General features: G+C 45.9%; 1 protein-coding gene across 1 annotated transcript in view; it reads right to left on the bottom strand.

The window, feature by feature from the left end:
* Window positions 1-4,942: 4,942 nt before the first annotated feature.
* Window positions 4,943-21,390, bottom strand: part of LOC133440520 (mothers against decapentaplegic homolog 4-like) — a 24,720-nt gene continuing 8,272 nt past the window's right edge. The window contains exons 2-10 of the mRNA XM_061717793.1: window positions 18,499-18,694; window positions 15,769-15,891; window positions 15,290-15,538; window positions 11,696-11,908; window positions 11,449-11,502; window positions 10,958-11,141; window positions 8,758-8,926; window positions 7,451-7,589; window positions 4,943-5,899 (exon numbers count right to left, since the gene is read on the bottom strand). Of these exons, the coding sequence (XP_061573777.1) occupies window positions 5,694-5,899; window positions 7,451-7,589; window positions 8,758-8,926; window positions 10,958-11,141; window positions 11,449-11,502; window positions 11,696-11,908; window positions 15,290-15,538; window positions 15,769-15,891; window positions 18,499-18,694 (1,533 nt within the window). The 3' untranslated portion in view covers window positions 4,943-5,693. The remainder of the gene's footprint in view (window positions 5,900-7,450; window positions 7,590-8,757; window positions 8,927-10,957; window positions 11,142-11,448; window positions 11,503-11,695; window positions 11,909-15,289; window positions 15,539-15,768; window positions 15,892-18,498; window positions 18,695-21,390) is intronic.

Genomic DNA, 21,390 nt, shown 5'->3' with positions numbered 1-21,390 from the left:
CGAAAAATTTGATATTTTATGGTTTGCATTAATGGGAGTGGTAAAATGGCTCAACAGCGCCCCCCGGAAAACTTTGTGCCTCAAGCCCCACGATACGGTTTGTCGTACATGCACGAAAATCGGGACACACCTGTATCATGGGGCAACTTAAAGAAAAGTCTCTTGGAGTCATGCCCGAAACCGAACAGGAAGTCGGCCATTTTGAATTAATCGTGTCACTTTGGCGCAATTTATGCCATTCCTTCGGCAGTTAATACGGCCCGAACCATAACTTGCCCCCAAGTGTGTTATACATCAAAATGTGCGTCTCCATCCTGCGACAACACGCATTACTTTTCTCTTTCAAAAGCGTTACCGTGGCGACGCTAGACGCCAAAAAGCGCGCCCACCCTTCATCTGGTTGGTTCAGACCGAAAAAACTTTGCGCCTCAAGCCCCAGAATACGGTTTGACGTACATGAACGAAAATCGGTACACGCCTGTATCATGTCGCAACTTAAAGAAAAGTCTCTTGGCGCCATGGCCGAAACCGAACAGGAAGTCGGCCATTTTGAACATTCTGAATTAATCACGTAATTTTGGAGCAATATATGCCATTCCTTCGAGAATTAATACGGCCCGAACCGTATCGTGAACCCAGATGTGTTATACGTACAATTGTGCGTCTCCATCCTGCGACTACACGCATTACTTTTCTCTTTCAAAAGTGTTACCGTGGCGACGCTAGACGCCAAAAAGCGTGCCCCCCCTTCATCTGATTGGTCCATATTTGATAGTTCCCCAAAAGGCACCAAAATTGGCATGCAAGTCAGGCCTGGCGATAAATTTGATATTTCATGGTTTGCATTAATGGGCGTGGCAAAATGGCTCAACAGCGCCCCCCGGAAAACTTTGTGCCTCAAGCCCCACAATACGGTTTGACGTACATGCACGAAAATCGCTACACACCTGTATCATGGCACAACTTAAAGAAAAGTCTCTTGGAGCCATGGCCGAAACCGAACAGGAAGTCGGCCATTTTGAAATCTGATTGGTCCATATTTGATAGTTCTCCAAAAGTCACCAAATTTGGCATGCAATACAGACTTGGCGATAAATTTGATATTTCATGGTTTGCATTAATGGGCGTGGCCTAACGGCTCAACAGCGCCCCCTAGAATACTTTTCTCTGCCATAACTTTTGAATGGTTTGACATAGGAAGTTGTGGGTGGTGTCATGGGACTCTGTATGGAGTCTTTGAGCTTCGTTGGCCTTAATTAGCCCCGCCCCTTCTTCTGATTGGTTGTCCCTTTTTTCTGCTATAACTTTTTAATGGTTTGACATAGGAAGTCGTGGGTGGTGTCATGGGACTCTGTAATGAGTTCTTAAGCTTCATTGGCCTGAATTAGCCCCGCCCCTTCTTCTGATTGGTTGTCCCTTTTTTCTGCTATAACTTTTGAATGGTTTGACATAGGAAGTCGTGGGTGGTGTCATTTCTGATATGCTTATGGGGGGCGGTGGCCGTGAGTGCGAGGGCCCGTTCATCGCTGCTTGCAGCTTTAATTATTTCATTATTATTTCATCCTAACTGGGTCATTTTCTCATCCCTGGACCTGCTGGAGATCCTCTAGAACAGATATATATATATATATATATATATATATATATATATATATATATATATATATGTATATGTATATATATATATATATATATATATATATATGTATATATATATATATATATATATATATATATATATATATATATATATATATATATATGTATATGTATATGTATATATATATATATATATATATATATATATATATATATATATATATATATATATATATTTAAAGTAGAACATGGTGTTAATGTATTAAAGTTAAAGTTATTTATTAAAGTTAATTTATTTCAATAATTCAACTTAAAAGGCAAAACTAATACACTACAGTCTCATTACATGCAAAGCAAGATATTTTAAACCTTTATTTGTTACAATTTTGATGATTGAATTGTTTATTGATTTCATAAAATATTCTAATTGTTTGAGATTTTTTATTTGGGGTTTTCATAAACTGTGAGTCATAATCACCAAAATTATAACAAATAAAGGCTTGAAATATCTCACTTTGAATGTAGTGGGAAATAATATATTTGTTTCACCTTTAGGTGAATTTACTTAGAATTAAGTTTTTCAATATATTCACATTTCCCGACCTTCACCTGTAGATTATGACATCAATAAATAAGAGCATAACATGTGTCTGTATTGGTTCAATACAGAACTTTTAATTCCCAATTACGTAACAATTACCTCTTTCAAGAGACGGGTGGCGAGCCTAGCCTAGCCTAGCCTAGCGGGTGCACCTGCCTGCGTCGGCGGTCGGGGTGGCCCCGTCTCTCCGGGCAGGCTCGCCTCTCTCTGGGGGGGGGGCGTGGACCTCCTGGCCCTCTCTCTGGGTGGTTGGTGCTCGGCTGGTCCTGCTCCGTCACTGCGGCCCTGGCTGCCTCTTCACGTGGTCGTGGGGGCCCCGCTAACCACGCTAACTAACATGCTAACTACCACGCTAACTAACATGCTAACAAACAGTTAACAGGCTCTTTGTGTAATTAATTACAAAGTAAATCCTCAAACTATGACCTACTAGTCTAAACTTGTCTAAAATGTGTCGAAAAAGGTGAAATTAGATATTATTATTATTATTATTATTATTATTATTATTATTATTATTATTATTATTATTATTATTATTATTACCTTTTCACAGAAGACATTTTAAGACAGGTCAAGTTTGTCTTAAAGTTAAGAAAAAAGTCAAGAACAAATTTGAGAACTTTTATTTCAAGAATACAATTTATTCCTAAGTTTTTTCTTAATAAAATACTTAAGAAGAAAGTTGAGAAAATACTTAAGAACTTTTTTGGAGAATATGACTTCTTCTCTTTTTTCTTCTTGAGATTGAACTTAAGAAAAAAATGACACTTAAGAAGATTTTTTCTCTTAAGCATGTTTTGTGAATCCTGGACTGGTCCAATAAAACATCATTGAGTTTGCAGACGACACCTCGGTATTCATCTGCATCATCAATCCTCAAATCACCAACATGGAGCTTCCTTTTCTTTAAACTGATCAGTTTCAGACAGATAACGGCAGTAGCCGAGTCCTGATTCAGTTTCCCGATTCCTCGTATCAAAAACAGGTGTTTTCCTGCGTTTTGTTCGTTCGTTTACACGAAAACGAAGCTCAAAGTCTCCAAAAACCATCATTTCTGAAAACTCCGGCCAAAGTGTAGATTTTTCAAACCTCCGTCTTCACGTTTGCTTGTAAACGGAGAGAAACGGACATTTAGGCTTCAGAACGTCACATTATGAGACAGAAACGTCACCAGCGTCATGAGTGACACCTGTGGTTACAATTAGTTTGTAACCGTCAATATTTTCTTGTATTTTACCTGTTTTATATTCTAAAGTCACACTTAAAAGTAACTCCACTTCTCTGTCACTCCAAACCAAACACTCTGGTTCATCTTGGAAGTAAAGCCTGAATTATGGTCCTGCGTTAAATCGACGCAGAGCCTACGGCGTAGGGTACGTGGCGATGCGCGCCGTACGGTGTGCGTCGCCGCGTACCCTACGCCGTAGGCTCTGCGTTGGTGTAACGCGGAACCATAAATCAGCCTTGACTGGAAGTTACTGGACTGGAAGTCCAGTGCAACTGTGAGAAACCTTGGTGTTGTTTTCCATCAGGATTTGTCGTTTAAACCATATGTTAATCAGGTTTGTAAATTAGCGTTTTTCCATCTCCATAATATTGCAAAAATTAGGAAAATCCTCTCGCAGAGTGATGTAGAAAAACTAGTTCATGCGTTTGTATCTTCTAGACTGGATTACTGTAATGTGTTATTAGCAGGATGTCCAAGTAATTTGCTGAATAGACTCCAGCTGATCCAAAATGCAGCAGCACGAGTACTGACAGGAATTAGCAGGAGAGACCACGTCTCTCCAGTGTTAGCGTCGCTCCATTGGATACCTGTAAAATTCAGAATCCAATTTAAAATTTTATTACTTTCATATAAAGCCCAAAACGGCTTAGCTCCGCATTATTTGCCAGACCTGATAGAGCCTTATGTTCCTGTCAGAGCTCTCCGCTCCCAGAGTGCAGGTTTACTCGTAGTTCCTAGAGTATCTAAATGTAGATTTGGAGGGCGGGCGTTCTGCTATCAGGCACCATTACTATGGAACCAACTTCCAATCTGGGTTAATTTGTTGGTGTTTTTTTCCAGGATTCTGATTGGCTAGCATGACTTTATCTTCTCGTTACACTGCCCCCTGTAGGTTTGGCTGCTCATAGCACCTTAACAGATATTTATGCAGGTTCCTGGAAATGATGGGATTTTAATAAACGTAGAGGGAAATATCCGTTTTTGTAAATACCAGCTACGTGGAAACGTGGCCTGAGACCTGGACTGGTTGATGTTTGTGTCTCTGTTGTTTCTGTGCGTTGGTTTTCTCTCGTGCAGAATCAGCAGAATCAGCAGAATCAGCAGATTCAGCCGAATCAGCAGAATCAGCAGAATCAGCAGATTCAGCAGAATCAGCAGAATCAGCAGAATCAGCAGATTCAGCAGAATCAGCAGAATCAGCAGATTCAGCAGAATCAGCAGAATCAGCAGATTCAGCAGAATCAGCAGAATCAGCAGATTCAGCAGAATCAGCAGATTCAGCAGAATCAGGAGAATCAGCAGAATCAGCAGATTCAGCAGAATCAGCAGATTCAGCAGAATCAGCAGATTCAGCAGAATCAGCAGATTCAGCAGAATCAGCAGAATCAGGAGAATCAGCAGATTCAGCAGAATCAGGAGAATCAGCAGAATCAGGAGAATCAGCAGAATCAGGAGAATCAGAATTCAGGACTCATTAGACTCGGACTCAGGACGACACGGACGTTTATTTCAAGTTAAAACTTTAATCTGAACAAACAGCAGATGTTTATATAGAGTTTTTCTGTAAAAAAAGAGAATAAAGAATAAAGAGGTAAAAAGAGCAGAAACACAAGGCCAACAGGACACGACATCAGCGGATCTTTGGTACAGAAATAAATAACCTGCAGCCGTCCCCCCAGAACCAGAACCTGGACCAGAACCAGGACCAGAACCAGGACCAGAACCAGGACCAGGACCAGAACCTGGACCAGAACCAGGACCAGAACCAGGACCAGGACCAGGACCAGGACCAGGACCTGGACCAGGACCAGGACCAGGACCAGGACCAGGACCAGAACCAGAACCTGGACCAGAACCAGGACCAGAACCAGGACCAGGACCAGGAACCAGAACCCGGGGTTTTGGTACCAGCTGGTTCCAGCGCTGAGGCTTCGACCAATCAGATCATTCCGGCAGACGTGATGGAGGTAAAGCTGCTCGTTTCAGCCGACCTTTGATTGACAGGGTGGGCGGAGCCAGCTGCTCCAGGGGGCGGAGCCAGATGTCACTCCCACGACTTGACCCCAAAACTTCATCCAAAATGTCCCAGAATGCTTCACTTCTTCAGTCTGAGGTCGGATCGGAACCCGACAGGAAACAGGAAATGTTTCAGAGACGCAGGGGGCGGGGCTTGCAGGGTGGGAGGAGCCTGTGGGTCCAGGGGCGGGGCTTACATGGTGGGAGGAGCCTGCTGGACGGGGGCGTGGTCAGAGCGCGGGGGCGTGGTCAGAGCGCGAGGTCGCGCGGCGGCAGCGCGTGCAGCACCTGGTCCAGCAGCTGCAGCGCGCGGTGCAGGTGCACCTCCAGCCAGCAGGGCGTGTCCTTGATGCTGCGCCGCGGGTAGTCGCACCCCCAACCCTTCACGAAGCTCAGACGCACGATGCAGAGACGCCGCAGGTCGTCCACGCCGGGGCCGGCCGCCGGGCAGGTGCCTGGGGGGGGAGGGACACAACCAATAATTAACCAACCAACCAATAACCAACCAGGAGATCAACCAATAACCAACCAGGAGACCCAACAACCAACAAGCTAACAGACCTAAAATGTACACTTTTCAAGATATGAGCCCTCAAGCGAGGACTGGAAATCACTTTTTTGGCAAATTTACAGTGCGACTTTCAGTTGCTAGAGTGTAGTTAGAGTGAAAAAATAACTTGATTTTTTATTTGTAACTCGAGCTCACGGCCAAACCGTAAAAGGTAGACAGATAAATTTTGGTCAGAATGTAGACATAGGTGTTGCGATTCATAAAATGTGACTTTGACAGGCGGGGTATGCACAAAATTTTAACGGGGGGGCTAACAGCCACGCAAATTCCTGCCTCGGTCTCCATTGACTGCAATGTAAAAAAAAACTTTTCTTCAAAAAAATCTCACTTTGTTTTCAAACTGCCGTTACTCAGACATTTTAAGGAATATCTTAATAAAAAATAAGATTGTCAGAATCTGCCGGGTTCTCTGTCTCTCACGATGTCTTTGTTTTTCTGCTAGGAGCTATGGTTTTCTCACAAATATGAGTTCTTTGACAACTTGTGACAAGGCAAAACTCTGGGGTTTTCTCACAGCGAACCTTCCTCAGGTTCGAGGTCCTTGTTGCCGGGGCAACCAGAGCTCAGCTGCTGACTCATTCAGCCAGAACTGGTCACATGACCCAGTCAGAACAGACTTCATATACTTGGAACCTGGAAAATGGAGAAATCTGAACCCTGACCTTTTGACCTTAGATGATCAGCACTCCTGCTGGGAACCGGTTCATGGTATATATATATATATATATATATATATATATATATATATATATATATATATATATATATACATATATACATATATATATATATATATATATATATATATATATATATATATATATATATATATATATATATATATAATATATATAAACTCAGGTAAACTCAGGTAATCTCAGGTAATCTCAGGTAATCTCAGGTAAACTCAGGTAATCTCAGGTAAACTCAGGTAAACTCAGGTAAACTCAGGTAAACTCAGGTAATCTCAGGTAAACTCAGGTAATCTCAGGTAAACTCAGGTAATCTCAGGTAAACTCAGGTAATCTCAGGTAATCTCAGGTAAACTCAGGTAATCTCAGGTAAACTCAGGTAATCTCAGGTAATCTCAGGTAATCTCAGGTAATCTCAGGTAAACTCAGGTAATCTCAGGTAATCTCAGGTAATCTCAGGTAAACTCAGGTAATCTCAGGTAACTAAACTCAGGTAATCTCAGGTAATCTCAGGTAATCTCAGGTAAACTCAGGTAATCTCAGGTAAACTCAGGTAATCTCAGGTAATCTCAGGTAATCTCAGGTAAACTCAGGTAATCTCAGGTAATCTCAGGTAATCTCAGGTAATCTCAGGTAAACTCAGGTAATCTCAGGTAAACTCAGGTAAACTCAGGTAATCTCAGGTAATCGCAGGTAAATTCAGGTAAACTCAGGTAATCTCAGGTAAACTCAGGTGTACTCACTGACGGCAGGTGCGATCCCTCCCACGCTGTTCGGTCCGGGAATCGCACCGACGACGGCGGCGGCCTGAGTCTCTACCGCTGCCTGAGCTGCTGCCGCCTGCTGCTGCATCTGCCGGTGGCACTGGCGCAGGTCAAACACCTGCACAGGTGAGGAACAGGTGATATACAGGTACAGGTGAGGTACAGGTACAGGTGCTGCTGCATCTGCCGGTGGCACTGACGCAGGTCAAACACCTGCACAGGTGAGAGACAGGTGAGATACAGGTGAGACACCTGGATACAGGTACAGGTGAGACACCTGGATACAGGTGAGATACAGGTGAGGTACAGGTACAAGTGAGACACAGTGAGAAAGGTACAGGTGCTGCTGCATCTGCCGGTGGCACTGACGCAGGTCAAACACCTGGACAGGTGAGACACAGGTGAGACACCTGGATACAGGTACAGGTGAGACACAGGTGAGACACAGGTGAGACACCTGGATACAGGTACAGGTGAGACACAGGTGAGACACAGGTGAGACACCTGGATACAGGTACAGGTGAGACACAGGTGAGACACAGGTGAGACACCTGGATACAGGTACAGGTGAGACACAGGTGAGACACAGGTGAGACACCTGGATACAGGTACAGGTGAGATACAGGTGAGACACAGGTGAGATACAGGTGAGACACAGGTGAGATACAGGTGAGATACAGGTGAGACACAGGTGAGATACAGGTGAGATACAGGTGAGACACAGGTGAGATACAGGTGAGACACAGGTGAGATACAGGTGAGATACAGGTGAGATACAGGTGAGACACACGTGAGATACAGGTGAGACACAGGTGAGACACACGTGAGATACAGGTGAGACACAGGTGAGATACAGGTGAGACACAGGTGAGACACAGGTGAGATACAGGTGAGATACAGGTGAGACACAGGTGAGATACAGGTGAGACACAGGTGAGATACAGGTGAGACACAGGTGAGATACAGGTGAGATACAGGTGAGATACAGGTGAGACACAGGTGAGATACAGGTGAGACACAGGTGAGATACAGGTGAGACACAGGTGAGATACAGGTGACCCACAGGAAGTACTTCAGAGTAAGAGTACCTTGATGTGGGCCCCGGGGTAAACAGGAAGTACTTCAGAATAAGAGTACCTTGATATGGGCCCCGGGGTAAACAGGAAGTGTTTCAGAGTAAAAGCCCACCTTGATGTGGGCCCCGGGGTAAACAGGAAGTCCTTCAGAATAAGAGTACCTTGATGTGGGCCCCGGGGTAAACAGGAAGTACTTCAGAGTAAAAGTACCTTGATGTGGGCCCCGGGGTAGATCTTGTGGACCCCGTCCCCCGGGTTCCGACCCGCCTCCCGGTCCAGGTATAGACTCTGCACGAACACCGAGTGGTCGCTAAGGCAACGCATCCAGACGTCTCCCTCGCCCCGACACTCCAGCTGGACCCCCCGACCGATGTGGAGCCTGCAGGACCAGAACAGGGAAGGGTGAGAACTGGTTCCACCTGCGTAAGCAGGTGGAAGCAGCAGTGGGATGACCAGAGGTGGGGGGGGGGGGACCGGGAACACAGGCCAGCATGCAGCTCCTGAAGCTCCGGCCTGCAAACATGCACAAAAGAGAAAAAAGGGGGGCCGGCACAAGAAACTACAGGAACGATGGACAAAAACGATAGCTATGAGATATTTATTATAAATAAAAATGGTAATGGAGAAGAGAGGAAGGGAAGAGGAGAGGAGAAGAAGGGTGAGAGGCACCGCCCAGCGGATCATGTCGGTCCCCCCTGTAGCATAAGCCTATAGCAGCATATCTACCACCAAGCTATATTTGAGCAGAGGTGGAAAAAGTACAAAAATATTGTACTTAAGTAAAAGTACAAATTTTCTGCTTGAAAATTACTTAAGTAAAAGTATAAAAGTACCTCAACTTAAATATAATAAAGTACAAAAAGTACATGGGTTAAAATGTACTTAAGTACAAAAGTAAAAAGTACAAAGTACAAAGTACAAAATTCAAAGTACAAAATTATTTTCAAAAGGATTGCAAAGAAATGAAGAATCCAAGAATTTGCTTACAACTCTAAATAATGGTGATATTATTCTGACCCCTTTAGCGTTTGTTTCCATTACCCCATTTTAATTTCTCCCTTTGCTCATCACTGCTGCTGTCCCCCATTGGCCCCGCTGACAGGTGCACCCCCAGCCTGTATATGCAGTGACAACATTAAGCAACCCCAGCTGATAAAGGATGAGACTTTTGAACTTTTTAATGCCAAAACCACCTTAGAAGGGGTGGAATCAAAGAATGGTGCGCATGGACACGCGTCGGCTGCCGCTCAAGGCTGATTTATGGTTCCGCGTTACACCAACGTACCCTACGGCGAGGCTCTGCGTCGATTTAACGCGGAACCATAATTCAGGCTTCAATCCTCCTCGGTACTCGACGCGACGGCGGTTCCTCCGGCCGTCCGGCCCGCCTCTGCGGCGCAACTCTCCCGGGAGCTGCGGCTCCTTCTCGGTATATTCACGCGCCCCCCTTCCTTCCCGTCCGCCTCATGGTTCCGCGTTAAATCGACGCACACCTTACGCCGTAGGCTACGGCGTAGAGTGCGCGTCGCCGCGTACCCTACGCTGTAGCTCTGCGCCGGTGTAACGCGGAACCATAAATCAGCCCCCGCTGTGCTGTTCTTTAATTTGTAGCGAGTAACAACGTGTCCAATTTTAAATGTAGCGGATTAAAAGTACGATTTTTTCCTTGAAAATGTAACGAAGTAAAAGTAAAAGTACAGAAAAATGAAAGTATCAATAAAAGTACAAATTCTCAAAAATCTTACTTAAGTAAAATAACGAAGTACTTGTAGTTCGTTACTTTACACCACTGTATTTGAGACTAACTATTATAGTCTTGTTCTATAGCTGCAACTATGACTACTGACTCTAACACACTAGAGTTTACACTACCTAGAGATTTACCAACACCAGCTAGAGGTTTACTAAACACTAACTATAGGCTTTACTAAACAGAAAGGTTTTAAGTTTAGTTTTAAAGGTGGAGGTGGTGTCAGCCTCCTTAACCCAGATTGGAAGTTGGTTCCATAGTAATGGTGCCTGATAGCAGAACGCCCGCCCTCCAAATCTACATTTAGATACTCTAGGAACTACGAGTAAACCTGCACTCTGAGAACGGAGAGCTCTGCCAGGAACATAAGGCTCTATCAGGTCTAATAATAATGCGGAGCAAAGCCGTTTTGGGCTTTATATGCAAGTAATAAAATTTTAGAACCGGTCTGGACCCACCGACCGATGTGGAGCCTGTAGGGGGGGGACCAGTGAGGCCCGGTCTGGACTGGTCTGGACTGGTCTAGTTCAAAACCAGACTACAACAAGTCCAAAACTGGTCTAAAACTGGTCTGAACCAGTCAGGGCTAGGTCTAGGTACTGGACCTGGTACTGGTACTGGTACTGGTTCTGGACCTGGTACTGGTTCTGGTACTGGTACCTGGCCCGGTGGCTGGCGGCGGTCCGGTGCACGTTGCTCAGCTGGCCCAGACAGAACCGGTCCCCCCCGGACGGGTCCACGTATCCGTCCACCGTCACCAGCGGAACCGACGACTGGACCTTGAACATCTCACCGACCTGGACGTCCAGCTCGAAGTAGGAGACGGAGCACCAGAACTCTGGACCTGGAACAGAACCAGAACCGGGTCAGAACCAGAACTCTGGACCTGGAACAGAACCAGAACCGGGTCAGAACCAGAACTCTGGACCTGGAACAGAACCAGAACCGGGTCAGAACCAGAACTCTGGACCTGGGGGGACAGAACCGGGAAGAAAGAAAGAAAGAAAGAAAGAAAGAAAGAAAGAAAGAAAGAAAGAAAGAAAGAAAGAAAGAAAGAAAGAAAGAAAGAAAGAAAGAAAGAAAGAAAGAAAGAAAGAAAGAAAGAAAGGGGATGGGTCCAGGAGTACTACACAGTACTACATGAGTCTCACCTGGATGGTTGGAAACTGGTTGAGGAAACGGAGCCGTGGTGTGATGCTGGGACCCTGCAGAACACAAGTATTACTACACAGTAGTAGTACTACAGAGTACTATAGAGTACTACCCAGTACTAGAGTACTACAGTACTACAGTGTACTACACAGTAATACACGGTACCACACAGTACTACCCAGTACTACCCTGTACTCTAGTACTACCCAGTACTAGAGTACTACAGAGTACTTCAGTACTACGTACAGAAGTGCGTGTTGGGGCCGTGGTGGTGATGATGTAACGACGGCTGCTGCGCGTGGCTCCGCCCACCGGGCTGCTGTCCTGCTGGGCTGTAGGGGGCGGGGCTAAAGGGGGCGGGGCTTGGGCTGTAGGGGGCGGGGCTGGAGCTGTAGGGGGCGGGGCTGGAGCTGTAGGGGGCGGGGCTGTAGGGGGCAGGGCTGTTACCTGGCCAGGTGCCTGTGGGGAAACAGGAAACAGTAAACAAACTCAGTAAAGTTGCTGGGTGCTAGTAGATGCTAGTAGATGCTAGAAGGTGCTAGTAGATGCTAGTAGGTGCTAGAAGGTGCTAGTAGGTGCTAGTTTATGGTCTGTAGATGCTAGTAGATGCTAGAAGGTGCTAGTAGGTGCTAGTTTATGGTCTGTAGATGCTAGTAGATGCTAGAAGGTGCTAGTAGGTGCTAGTAGGTGCTAGTTTATGGTCTGTAGATGCTAGTAGATGCTAGTAGGTGCTAGTAGATGCTAGTAGATGCTATTTTATGGTCTGTAGATGCTAGTAGGTGCTAGTTTATGGTCTGTAGATGCTAGTAGATGCTAGTAGGTGCTAGAAGGTGCTAGTAGGTGCTAGTTTATGGTCTGTAGATGCTAGTAGATGCTAGAAGGTGCTAGTAGGTGCTAGTTTATGGTCTATAGATGCTAGTAGATGCTAGTAGGTGCTAGTAGATGCTAGTAGATGCTATTTTATGGTCTGTAGATGCTAGTAGGTGCTAGTTTATGGTCTGTAGATGCTAGTAGGTGCTAGTAGGTGCTCGTAGGTGGCAGTTTATGATCTGATCTAAACACTAACTATAGGCTTTACTAAACAGAAAGGTTTTAAGTTTAGTTTTAAAGGTGGAGGTGGTGTCAGCCTCCTTAACCCAGATTGGAAGTTGGTTCCATAGTAATGGTGCCTGATAGCAGAACGCCCGCCCTCCAAATCTACATTTAGATACTCTAGGAACTACGAGTAAACCTGCACTCTGAGAGCAGAGAGCTCTGCCAGGAACATAAGGCACTATCAGGTCTGATAATAATGTGGAGCTGAGCTGTTTGGGCTTTATATGCAAGTAATAACATTTTAAATTGGATTCTGAATTTTACAGGTAGCCAATGGAGCGACGCTAACACTGGAGAGACGTGGTCCCGCTGAGCTCCTGAACTAGGAATCAGCAGTCCTAGTAGGTGCTAGTTTATGGTCTGTAGGTGCGAGTAGGTGCTAGTTTATGGTCTGTAGGTGCTAGTTTATGGTCTGTAGGTGCTAATAGGTGCTAGTAGTTGCTAGTTTATTGTCTGTAGGTGCTAGTAGCTGCTAGTTTATGGTCTGTAGGTGCTAGTAGCTGCTAGTTTATGGTCTGTAGGTGCTAATAGGTGCTAGTTTATGGTCTGTAGGTGCTAGTGTATGGTCTGTAGGTGCTAGTAGGTGCTAGTTTATGGTCTGTAGGTGCTAATAGGTGCTAGTAGGTGCTAGTTTATGGTCTGTAGATGCTAGTGGGTGCTAGTGGGTGCTAGTTTATGGTCTGTAGGTGCTAGTTTATGGTCTGTAGGTGCTAATAGGTGCTAGTAGTTGCTAGTTTATTGTCTGTAGGTGCTAGTAGCTGCTAGTTTATGGTCTGTAGGTGCTAATAGGTGCTAGTTTATGGTCTGTAGGTGCTAGTGTATGGTCTGTAGGTGCTAGTAGGTGCTAGTTTATGGTCTGTAGGTGCTAATAGGTGCTAGTAGGTGCTAGGTTATGGTCTGTAGATGCTAGTGGGTGCTAGTGGGTGCTAGTTTATGGTCTGTAGATGCTAGTAGGTGCTAGTGGGTGCAAGTTTATGTTCTGTAGGTGCTAGTAAGTGCTAGTTTATGGTCTGTAGGTGCTAGTGTATGGTCTGTAGGTGCTAGTAGGTGCTAGTTTATGGTCTGTAGGTGCTAATAGGTGCTAGTAGGTGCTAGTTTATGGTCTGTAGATGCTAGTAGGTGCTAGTGGGTGCTAGTTTATGGTCTGTAGGTGCTAGTTTATGGTCTGTAGGTGCTAATAGGTGCTAGTAGTTGCTAGTTTATTGTCTGTAGGTGCTAGTAGCTGCTAGTTTATGGTCTGTAGGTGCTAATAGGTGCTAGTTTATGGTCTGTAGGTGCTAGTGTATGGTCTGTAGGTGCTAGTAGGTGCTAGTTTATGGTCTGTAGGTGCTAATAGGTGCTAGTAGGTGCTAGGTTATGGTCTGTAGATGCTAGTGGGTGCTAGTGGGTGCTAGTTTATGGTCGGTAGATGCTAGTAGGTGCTAGTGGGTGCTAGTTTACGGTCTGTAGATGCTAGTAGGTGCTAGTGGGTGCAAGTTTATGTTCTGTAGGTGCTAGTGTATGGTCTGTAGGTGCTAGTAGGTGCTAGTTTATGGTCTGTAGGTGCTAATAGGTGCTAGTAGGTGCTAGTTTATGGTCTGTAGATGCTAGTAGGTGCTAGTGGGTGCTAGTTTATGGTCTGTAGATGCTAGTAGGTGCTAGTGGGTGCAAGTTTATGTTCTGTAGGTGCTAGTAGGTGCTAGTTTATGGTCTGTAGGTGCTAGTGTATGGTCTGTAGGTGCTAATAGGTGCTAGTTTATGGTCTGTAGGTGCTAAAAGGTGTTAGTAGGTGCTAGTTTATGGTCTGTAGATGCTAAAAGGTGTTAGTAGGTGCTAGTTTATGGTCTGTAGATGCTAGTAGGTGCTAGTGGGTGCTAGTTTATGGTCTGTAGGTGCTAGTAGGTGCTAGTTTATGATCTGTAGGTGCTAGTTTATGATCTGTAGGTGCTAGTAGGTGCAAGTTTAGGTTCTGTAGGTGCTAGTTTATGGTCTGTAGGTGCTAATAGGTGCTAGTTTATGGTCTGTAGGTGCTAGTAGGTGCTAGTAGATGCAAGTTTATGGTCTGTAGGTGCTAGTAGATGCTAGTCTATGGTCTGTAGGTGCTAGTAGGTGCTAGTAGATGCTAGTAGGTACTAGTAGATGCTAGTAGGTGCTAGTAGATGCTAGCAGGTACTAGTTTATGATCTGTAGGTGCTAATAGGTGCTAGTAGATGCTAGTAGGTGCTAGTAGATGCTAGTAGGTGCTAGTAGATGCTAGTAGGTACTAGTGCGTGCTAGTAGGAGCTAGTAGGTGCTAGTTGATGGTCTGTAGGTGCTAGTAGGTGCTAATAGGTGCTAGTAGGTGCTAGTAGATGCTAGTAGGTACTAGTGCGTGCTAGTAGGAGCTAGTAGGTGCTAGTTTATGGTATGTAGGTACTAGTAGGTGCTAATAGGTGCTAGTAGATACTAGTAGATGCTAGTAGGTGCTAGTAGGTGCTAATAGGTGCTAGTAGATGCTAGTAGATACTAGTAGATGCTAGTAGGTGCTAGTAGATGCTAGTAGATGCTAGTAGATGCTAGTACGTGCAAGTAGATGCTAGTAGATGCTAGTAGATACTAGTAGATGCTAGTAGGTGCTAGTAGGTGCTAGTAGGTGCTAGTAGATGCTAGTAGATGCTAGTAGATACTAGTAGATGCTAGTACGTGCAAGTAGATGCTAGTAGATACTAGTAGATGCTAGTAGGTGCTAGTAGGTGCTAGTAGGTGCTAGTAGATGCTAGTAGGTACCAGGTTTGGACGGGCAGTTGTACTCGGGGCTCTGCGGATGTGGAGACGTGGGAGTGGGAGGGTGGGGGGTGATGGGTGGGGATGCCCGTCCCCCGGGGCCCCCAGGGATCCCCTGGACCCCGGGGCCCCCCTGGATCCCCTGGACCCCGGGGACCCCCTGGCCCTGGGACAGGGCGATCTGCAGGAGTCCAGGACCCTCCGGAGCCTCGTTGGGTCCCACCGTCCTCAGAGGCGTCATGGAGCTCCGTCCTGCAGGAGACACGTTAGCGTCAGCGCCGTCCACCTTCAGAGACACACCTGAGGACAGACACTCACCTGGGGGGGACAGGGGCATGCTGGGATACCTGAGGACTCACCTGGGGGGGACAGAGGCATGCTGGGATACCTGAGGACTCACCTGGGGGGGACAGGGGCATGCTGGGATACCTGAGGACTCACCTGGGGGGGACAGGGGCATGCTGGGATACCTGAGGACTCACCTGGGGGGGACAGGGGCATGCTGGGATACAGGACGGGCCGGGGCTGGTACGGGTCTGCGTGGGGCGGCAGGTCCAGCTGGAGACAGTCCTGCATGAACTCCTCCTTGATGAGAGTCTGAGGACCTGAAGGAGGACGGGAGACAAACATGTCAACAAACTCTGGGTCCAAAAACTAAGTAGGTGCTAGTAAGACATGTCCAGGTGTGTCCAGTAGGGCTGGGTATCGATTCAAATGTCAAGAATCGATTCGATTCCGATTCTTAATATTCAGAATTGATTATCACGATTCGATTCGATCCGATTCGATATTGATTTGACTTAGTGTTATTTAAAATGTTTTTTGAGCTGTTGCCTGAATTATATGACTGTAAAATAACTAGTGAAATAATAATTTCACAATAATTATTGTGAAATAACTAAGAAATAAATAACTCAAACAGGCCTTTCAATATCCATTTAAAGTGCAAAAAAGAATTTCATGCAGTAAACAAATCATTTCAGCTTATCTAATTTATTCTGTCACCACACACACATGTTGCCATGAAGCACCTGCATTTTTGTCATGTGTCATGATAAACTGTGTCCGACTACTGGGATTAAAGTTCACCTGGCAAAAATGATGAAAAAAAAATTAAAAAAAATCGATCTTTAGACGTAAGAATCGATTTTTAGGAATTAATATGAGAATCGATTTAGAATTGGAAAATCAATTTTTTCAACACAGGCCTAGTGTCCAGGTGTGTCCAGGTGTGTCCAGGTGCTAGCTAGGTCGTGTCCAGGTGTGTTTACCTGAGGACGTGTCCAGGTGTGTTTACCTGAGGACGTGTCCAGGTGTGTCCAGGTGTTTACCTGAGGACGTGTCCAGGTGTGTCCAGGTGTTTACCTGAGGACGTGTCCAGGTGTTTACCTGAGGACGTGTCCAGGTGTGTCCAGGTGTTTACCTGAGGACGTGTCCAGGTGTGTCCAGGTGTTTACCTGAGGACGTGTCCAGGTGTTTACCTGAGGACGTGTCCAGGTGTGTCCAGGTGTCAAGTCAAGTCAAGTCAGATTTATTTGTATAGCACAATTCGTGCACACAGCAGCTCAAAGTGCTTTACATAAAAACGTTCCAATACAATCAACAATGAATTGCAATCAACATCATACAGAACACAATAAAAACATTAACAGTTGGATTAAAAAATAAAGTTAAAAATTTAAATAGAAGTAAGAAGTAAAAGCTGAAAATCGCTAAAAAGTGCTGCGGTTTAGCAGCAGTTAAAAGCAGAAGTAAACATAAGGGTCTTTAGCTTAGTTTTAAAAATAGGCAAAGTTGGGGCAGATCTAAGGTCTTCCGGGAGCTTATTCCAGCTATAAGTGGCGTAGTAGCAGAAAGCGGCTTGGCCATGCTTGGTTTTGGTCCTAGGAACAGTTAGCAGACCAGTCCCTGATGATCTTAGAGGTCTAGGGGGTTCATAGTGTAAAAGCATATCAGAGATGTACTTTGGGCCTAACCTGTTGAGGGATTTGTACACTAACAGGAGTATTTTAAAATCTATTCTATGACACACTGGTAGCCAATGCAGAGATTTAAGAATGGGTGTAATATGTTCAGCTTTCTTGGTTCTTGTTAAAACTCTAGCAGCAGCATTCTGAATGAGCTGAAGTTGTTTAATGGCTTTTTTAGGGAGGCCTGAGAAGAGACTATTGCAGTAGTCTAACCTGCTAGAAATGAAAGCATGAATAAGTTTTTCCAGGTCTTGTTTGGACATATAGCCTCTAATTCTTGCTATATTTTTCAGATGATAAAAGGCAGATTTTCTTATAGACTTTATGTGGGAGTTAAAGTTCAGATCAGAGTCGATTATAACACCAAGATTTTTTACCTGATCCTTTGGCTTCAGAGATAAGGATTCAAGATATGCAGTAACTTTGAGCCTTTCTTTTTTAGCACCAAAGACAATTATCTCCGTTTTGTCGTTATTTAGTTGGAGGAAGTTCTGGCACATCCAGTCATTTATCTGCTTGATGCACTGACACAGTGAGTCTATGGGAGCATAGTCATCCGATGAGAGGGCTATGTATAATTGGGTGTCGTCTGCGTAGTTATGGTAAGCTATTCTGTTTTTTTGCATAATTAGGCCAAGTGGGAGCATGTAGAGATTAAATAAAACAGGGCCTAGGATTGAACCTTGGGGAACTCCGCATGTCATATTGGTTGGGTCAGATGTGTAATTGCCGATGGAAACAAAGTAGTCCCTGTCTTGCAGATAGGATCTGAACCACTCTAAGACCGTGTCTGAAAGCCCAACCCAGTTTTCCAGTCTATCCAATAAAATTTCATGGTCAACCGTATCAAAAGCAGCGCTAAGATCAAGTAGTACCAGAATTGAGATTTTGCCTAGGTCAGTGTTCATTCGGATGTCATTTATAACCTTAGTAAGCGCGGTTTCAGTGCTATGATGGGGTCGAAAACCTGATTGGAAATTATCTAGGAAGTCATTAGAGGTTAAGAAGTTGTTGAGTTGTTGGTAGACAATTTTTTCAAGTATTTTGCTTATAAAGGGTAGATTTGATATTGGTCTGTAGTTGCTGATTAAAGAGGAGTGAAGGCTACGTTTTTTTAGCTGGGGTTTAACAACTGCAGTTTTGAGGGATTTTGGAAAAATGCCTGTAAGAAGGGATGTGTTAATTATCTGCAATAAGTCAGTCGCCAGGCAGCTATAAACATTTTTGAGAAAGGTGTGTTACCTGAGGGCATGTCCAGGTGCGAGGACGCGGGCGACGGCGTCCTCTCGTAGTGGTACGGGTTCACACACACGGCGTCGTACTTCAGGTCGAAGGCGAAGCGGCAGAACTTGACGTGTTTCAGCTCGTTCTTGTGCAGGTCCGGCCAACGGAAGAGACGGGCGTAGATGACGTGAGGGAAACCCTTCCTGCCGGCGACCTGGAGACACAGGTGAGACAGGTGAGACACAGGTGAGAGACAGGTGAGAGACAGGTGAGATACAGGTCAGGGACAGGTGGGGGACAGGTGGGAGACAAGTGAGGGAAACCCTTACTGCCGGCGACCTGGAGACACAGGTGGGACAGGTGAGGGACAGGTGGGGGACAGGTGGGAGACAGGTGAGACACAGGTGAGACACAGGTGAGACAGGTGAGGGACAGGTGAGACACAGGTGAGAGACAAGTGAGGGAAACCCTTCCTGCCGGCGACCTGGAGACACAGGTGAGATAGGTGAGACACAGGTGAGATACAGGTGAGACACAGGTGAGGGGTAGGTGAGAGACAAGTGAGGGAAACCCTTACTGCCGGCGACCTGGAGACACAGGTGAGACAGGTGAGACACAGGTGGGGGACAGGTGAGACACAGGTGAGGGGTAGGTGAGACACAGGTGAGGGACAGGTGAGTGTTGTGCCGCGCCCATGTGCTCATGTGAACTCTGAACTTATAAATGATTATGAATTCATGACGTGTGATTGAAACATTTCAGGATTGTCAATTCCAGTGAAAGCCAGACTTTGGTTTCGTCCTGGAGCAAAAGTTTATGACCCTGCAGCTCTTGGTCAGTTATGACCCCCGCTGCATGGCTTCAGATCAAAGTAAAACCAGTGAAAGGCCTGGAGCCAGGAATAAGGTTTACGACACCTGGGGGGGTCAGACACAGTGGAGCCCCAGGAAACCAGGTTCTTGCCAGGCCTGAAAGGGGGTACTGCCCCTTTGAGCAGACCCGCCCCAAAACCTATAAATATGAGCAGCCCCCAAAAGACTCTCTTCTCTCTTCATCAGCCAAGCTGGTCGGTTCGTCCAGCTTGGCCTCGTGCCAAGAGCCCCTCAGGATCACACCTTCTTCCCCCCCGGTTGGGGGGGGAGAGGCCCGAGGCGCACTCGCCCCGGGACCACGGAGCGCACTGCGCTCTCTTCTCTCACCTCACGTCTCCCAGGTCCCTGGGAGCTGAAAAGGGGGGGAATGTTAAGGATTCTGTCCTTGGACCCAAGCGCACGACACCAGACAGGTTCAAGGTTAGCCCAAAAAAAGGCGTAGTTTATTTTCAAGAACAAAAAGCGCTGCCTCCTTAAATGGCAGGGGAAAAAACTCACTGTAAGAATCCAGGAACAAAGTAAAAAACTCCACAAAGTAATCCAAGGGAAAAAGTCTTCAACAAAAACCCAAAAAGTAATCCAATCTTTTCCAGGAACCCACGACCAGACACAGGAGTGACAACACGAACTCACAGGGTCTGCCAGCAGTTCTGATCCTTATAAGTGCTTCCTTTAATTGACCTGATGCGCTACAGCTGCGTCCAGGTGCGCTCCTCTGTTGGCTCAGCTGCGCCACCGGGCTCGTCGCTGGGCGCGCAGATCCCTGGCTGTGTGCTGCGCAGACTCTGCTTCTGCAGCGCGATCGGGCCGAGGGGAAACCCCAGCAGGCCGAGCCATAACAGGGAAGCCTCTTTGAAGCTGGGGCCTGGTCCAGGGTGAGACCCGTTCCTCTTTCTAACCTCTCTCTCCGCTCTTGAGTTTCTCTTGGAAGGACCTCCGGTCAGCTTGCCCAGCGCAGACCGGGACGCATCCCGCCGCCCCGTCCGGGGCCACGCGCTCATCAGCCCGACGGTAAACCGCACGTCCCAAGAAGTGGACCGGCCCGCGCACCGAGACGACATGATAGCCTCCGGACCGGGGGGGGCGCCGGCTGCTTCACGCTGCACCACCGTCCCCTTTTGATTCCAGAGTCAGGAGGAGGAGCGGGAGACCGCTTGGATCGGACTCCGACCGAAAGAACCCGGCAGGAACCCCTGATCAGCACCCGGAGATCCGAGGAGGCGTCAGGTTTTGAGGCCTGAGTGTATTAGTTTAATCTAGAGCGTTTCAGAGCTAAATCTGTGTTCAGAGTACAGATTACATCAGCATCATTATCATCATTATTGTTTTCGATTATTTTGTAGTGGCCATTCTCTGCCAGTCATTCACGTTTGAAACGCCCGCGTTTGCCATCCGGTCTGAGTGCACGTGGCTGGAAGAGGGTTCCGCCATCTTTAAATACCGCAGAAGCCCCGCCATCTTTAAACACCACAGCCATCTTTGGCAGCCATGTTTTGAACTGTAGATGTTCTTTATCATCTTTATTATTGCTTTTATTTATTTTTCATTCCATGCATTTAACTTTAAGTTTAATTTTCATTGATTGTTGATTTTCTGGTTAATTAATGGTTTTGTGTTTATCGTAGTGTGCATCAGGATTTATTTGGGGTGTTACGTTACCATCTTTTGACACCTATATGTAAATAAATTCTGGTTGATTTTTAATGAGTGTTTTTTTTTGTTTCATACAATTTTGGTCATAATTGATTGTTTTGACAGAGTCGGTGCTGGAACTGCCTTCCACATCATTCACCAGTAATAACAGCTCTTACTGGTGGAGAATCCCTATTTTGAGACTGATTTTCTGCTGTAAAAGTTATCATTTCCCTGGATTAAGGCCCGGGGTGGTGCCCCATACGAGAATTATTATCATTTTGATAATTCAATGTGATAAATAGTCGACTTTATCAATTATTAATAAAATTATTAATAGCCTTCGATAACTGATCCGCTAAAGCTCCGCTGTGGCACAACATGAGGGACAGGTGAGACACAGGTG

This window comes from Cololabis saira, chromosome 3, assembly GCF_033807715.1.
Source record: "Cololabis saira isolate AMF1-May2022 chromosome 3, fColSai1.1, whole genome shotgun sequence".
NCBI classification, from domain to species: Eukaryota; Metazoa; Chordata; class Actinopteri; order Beloniformes; family Belonidae; genus Cololabis; species Cololabis saira.
Note: the sequence above shows the minus strand (reverse complement) of the source record. Positions and strands in the feature narration are given on the sequence as shown.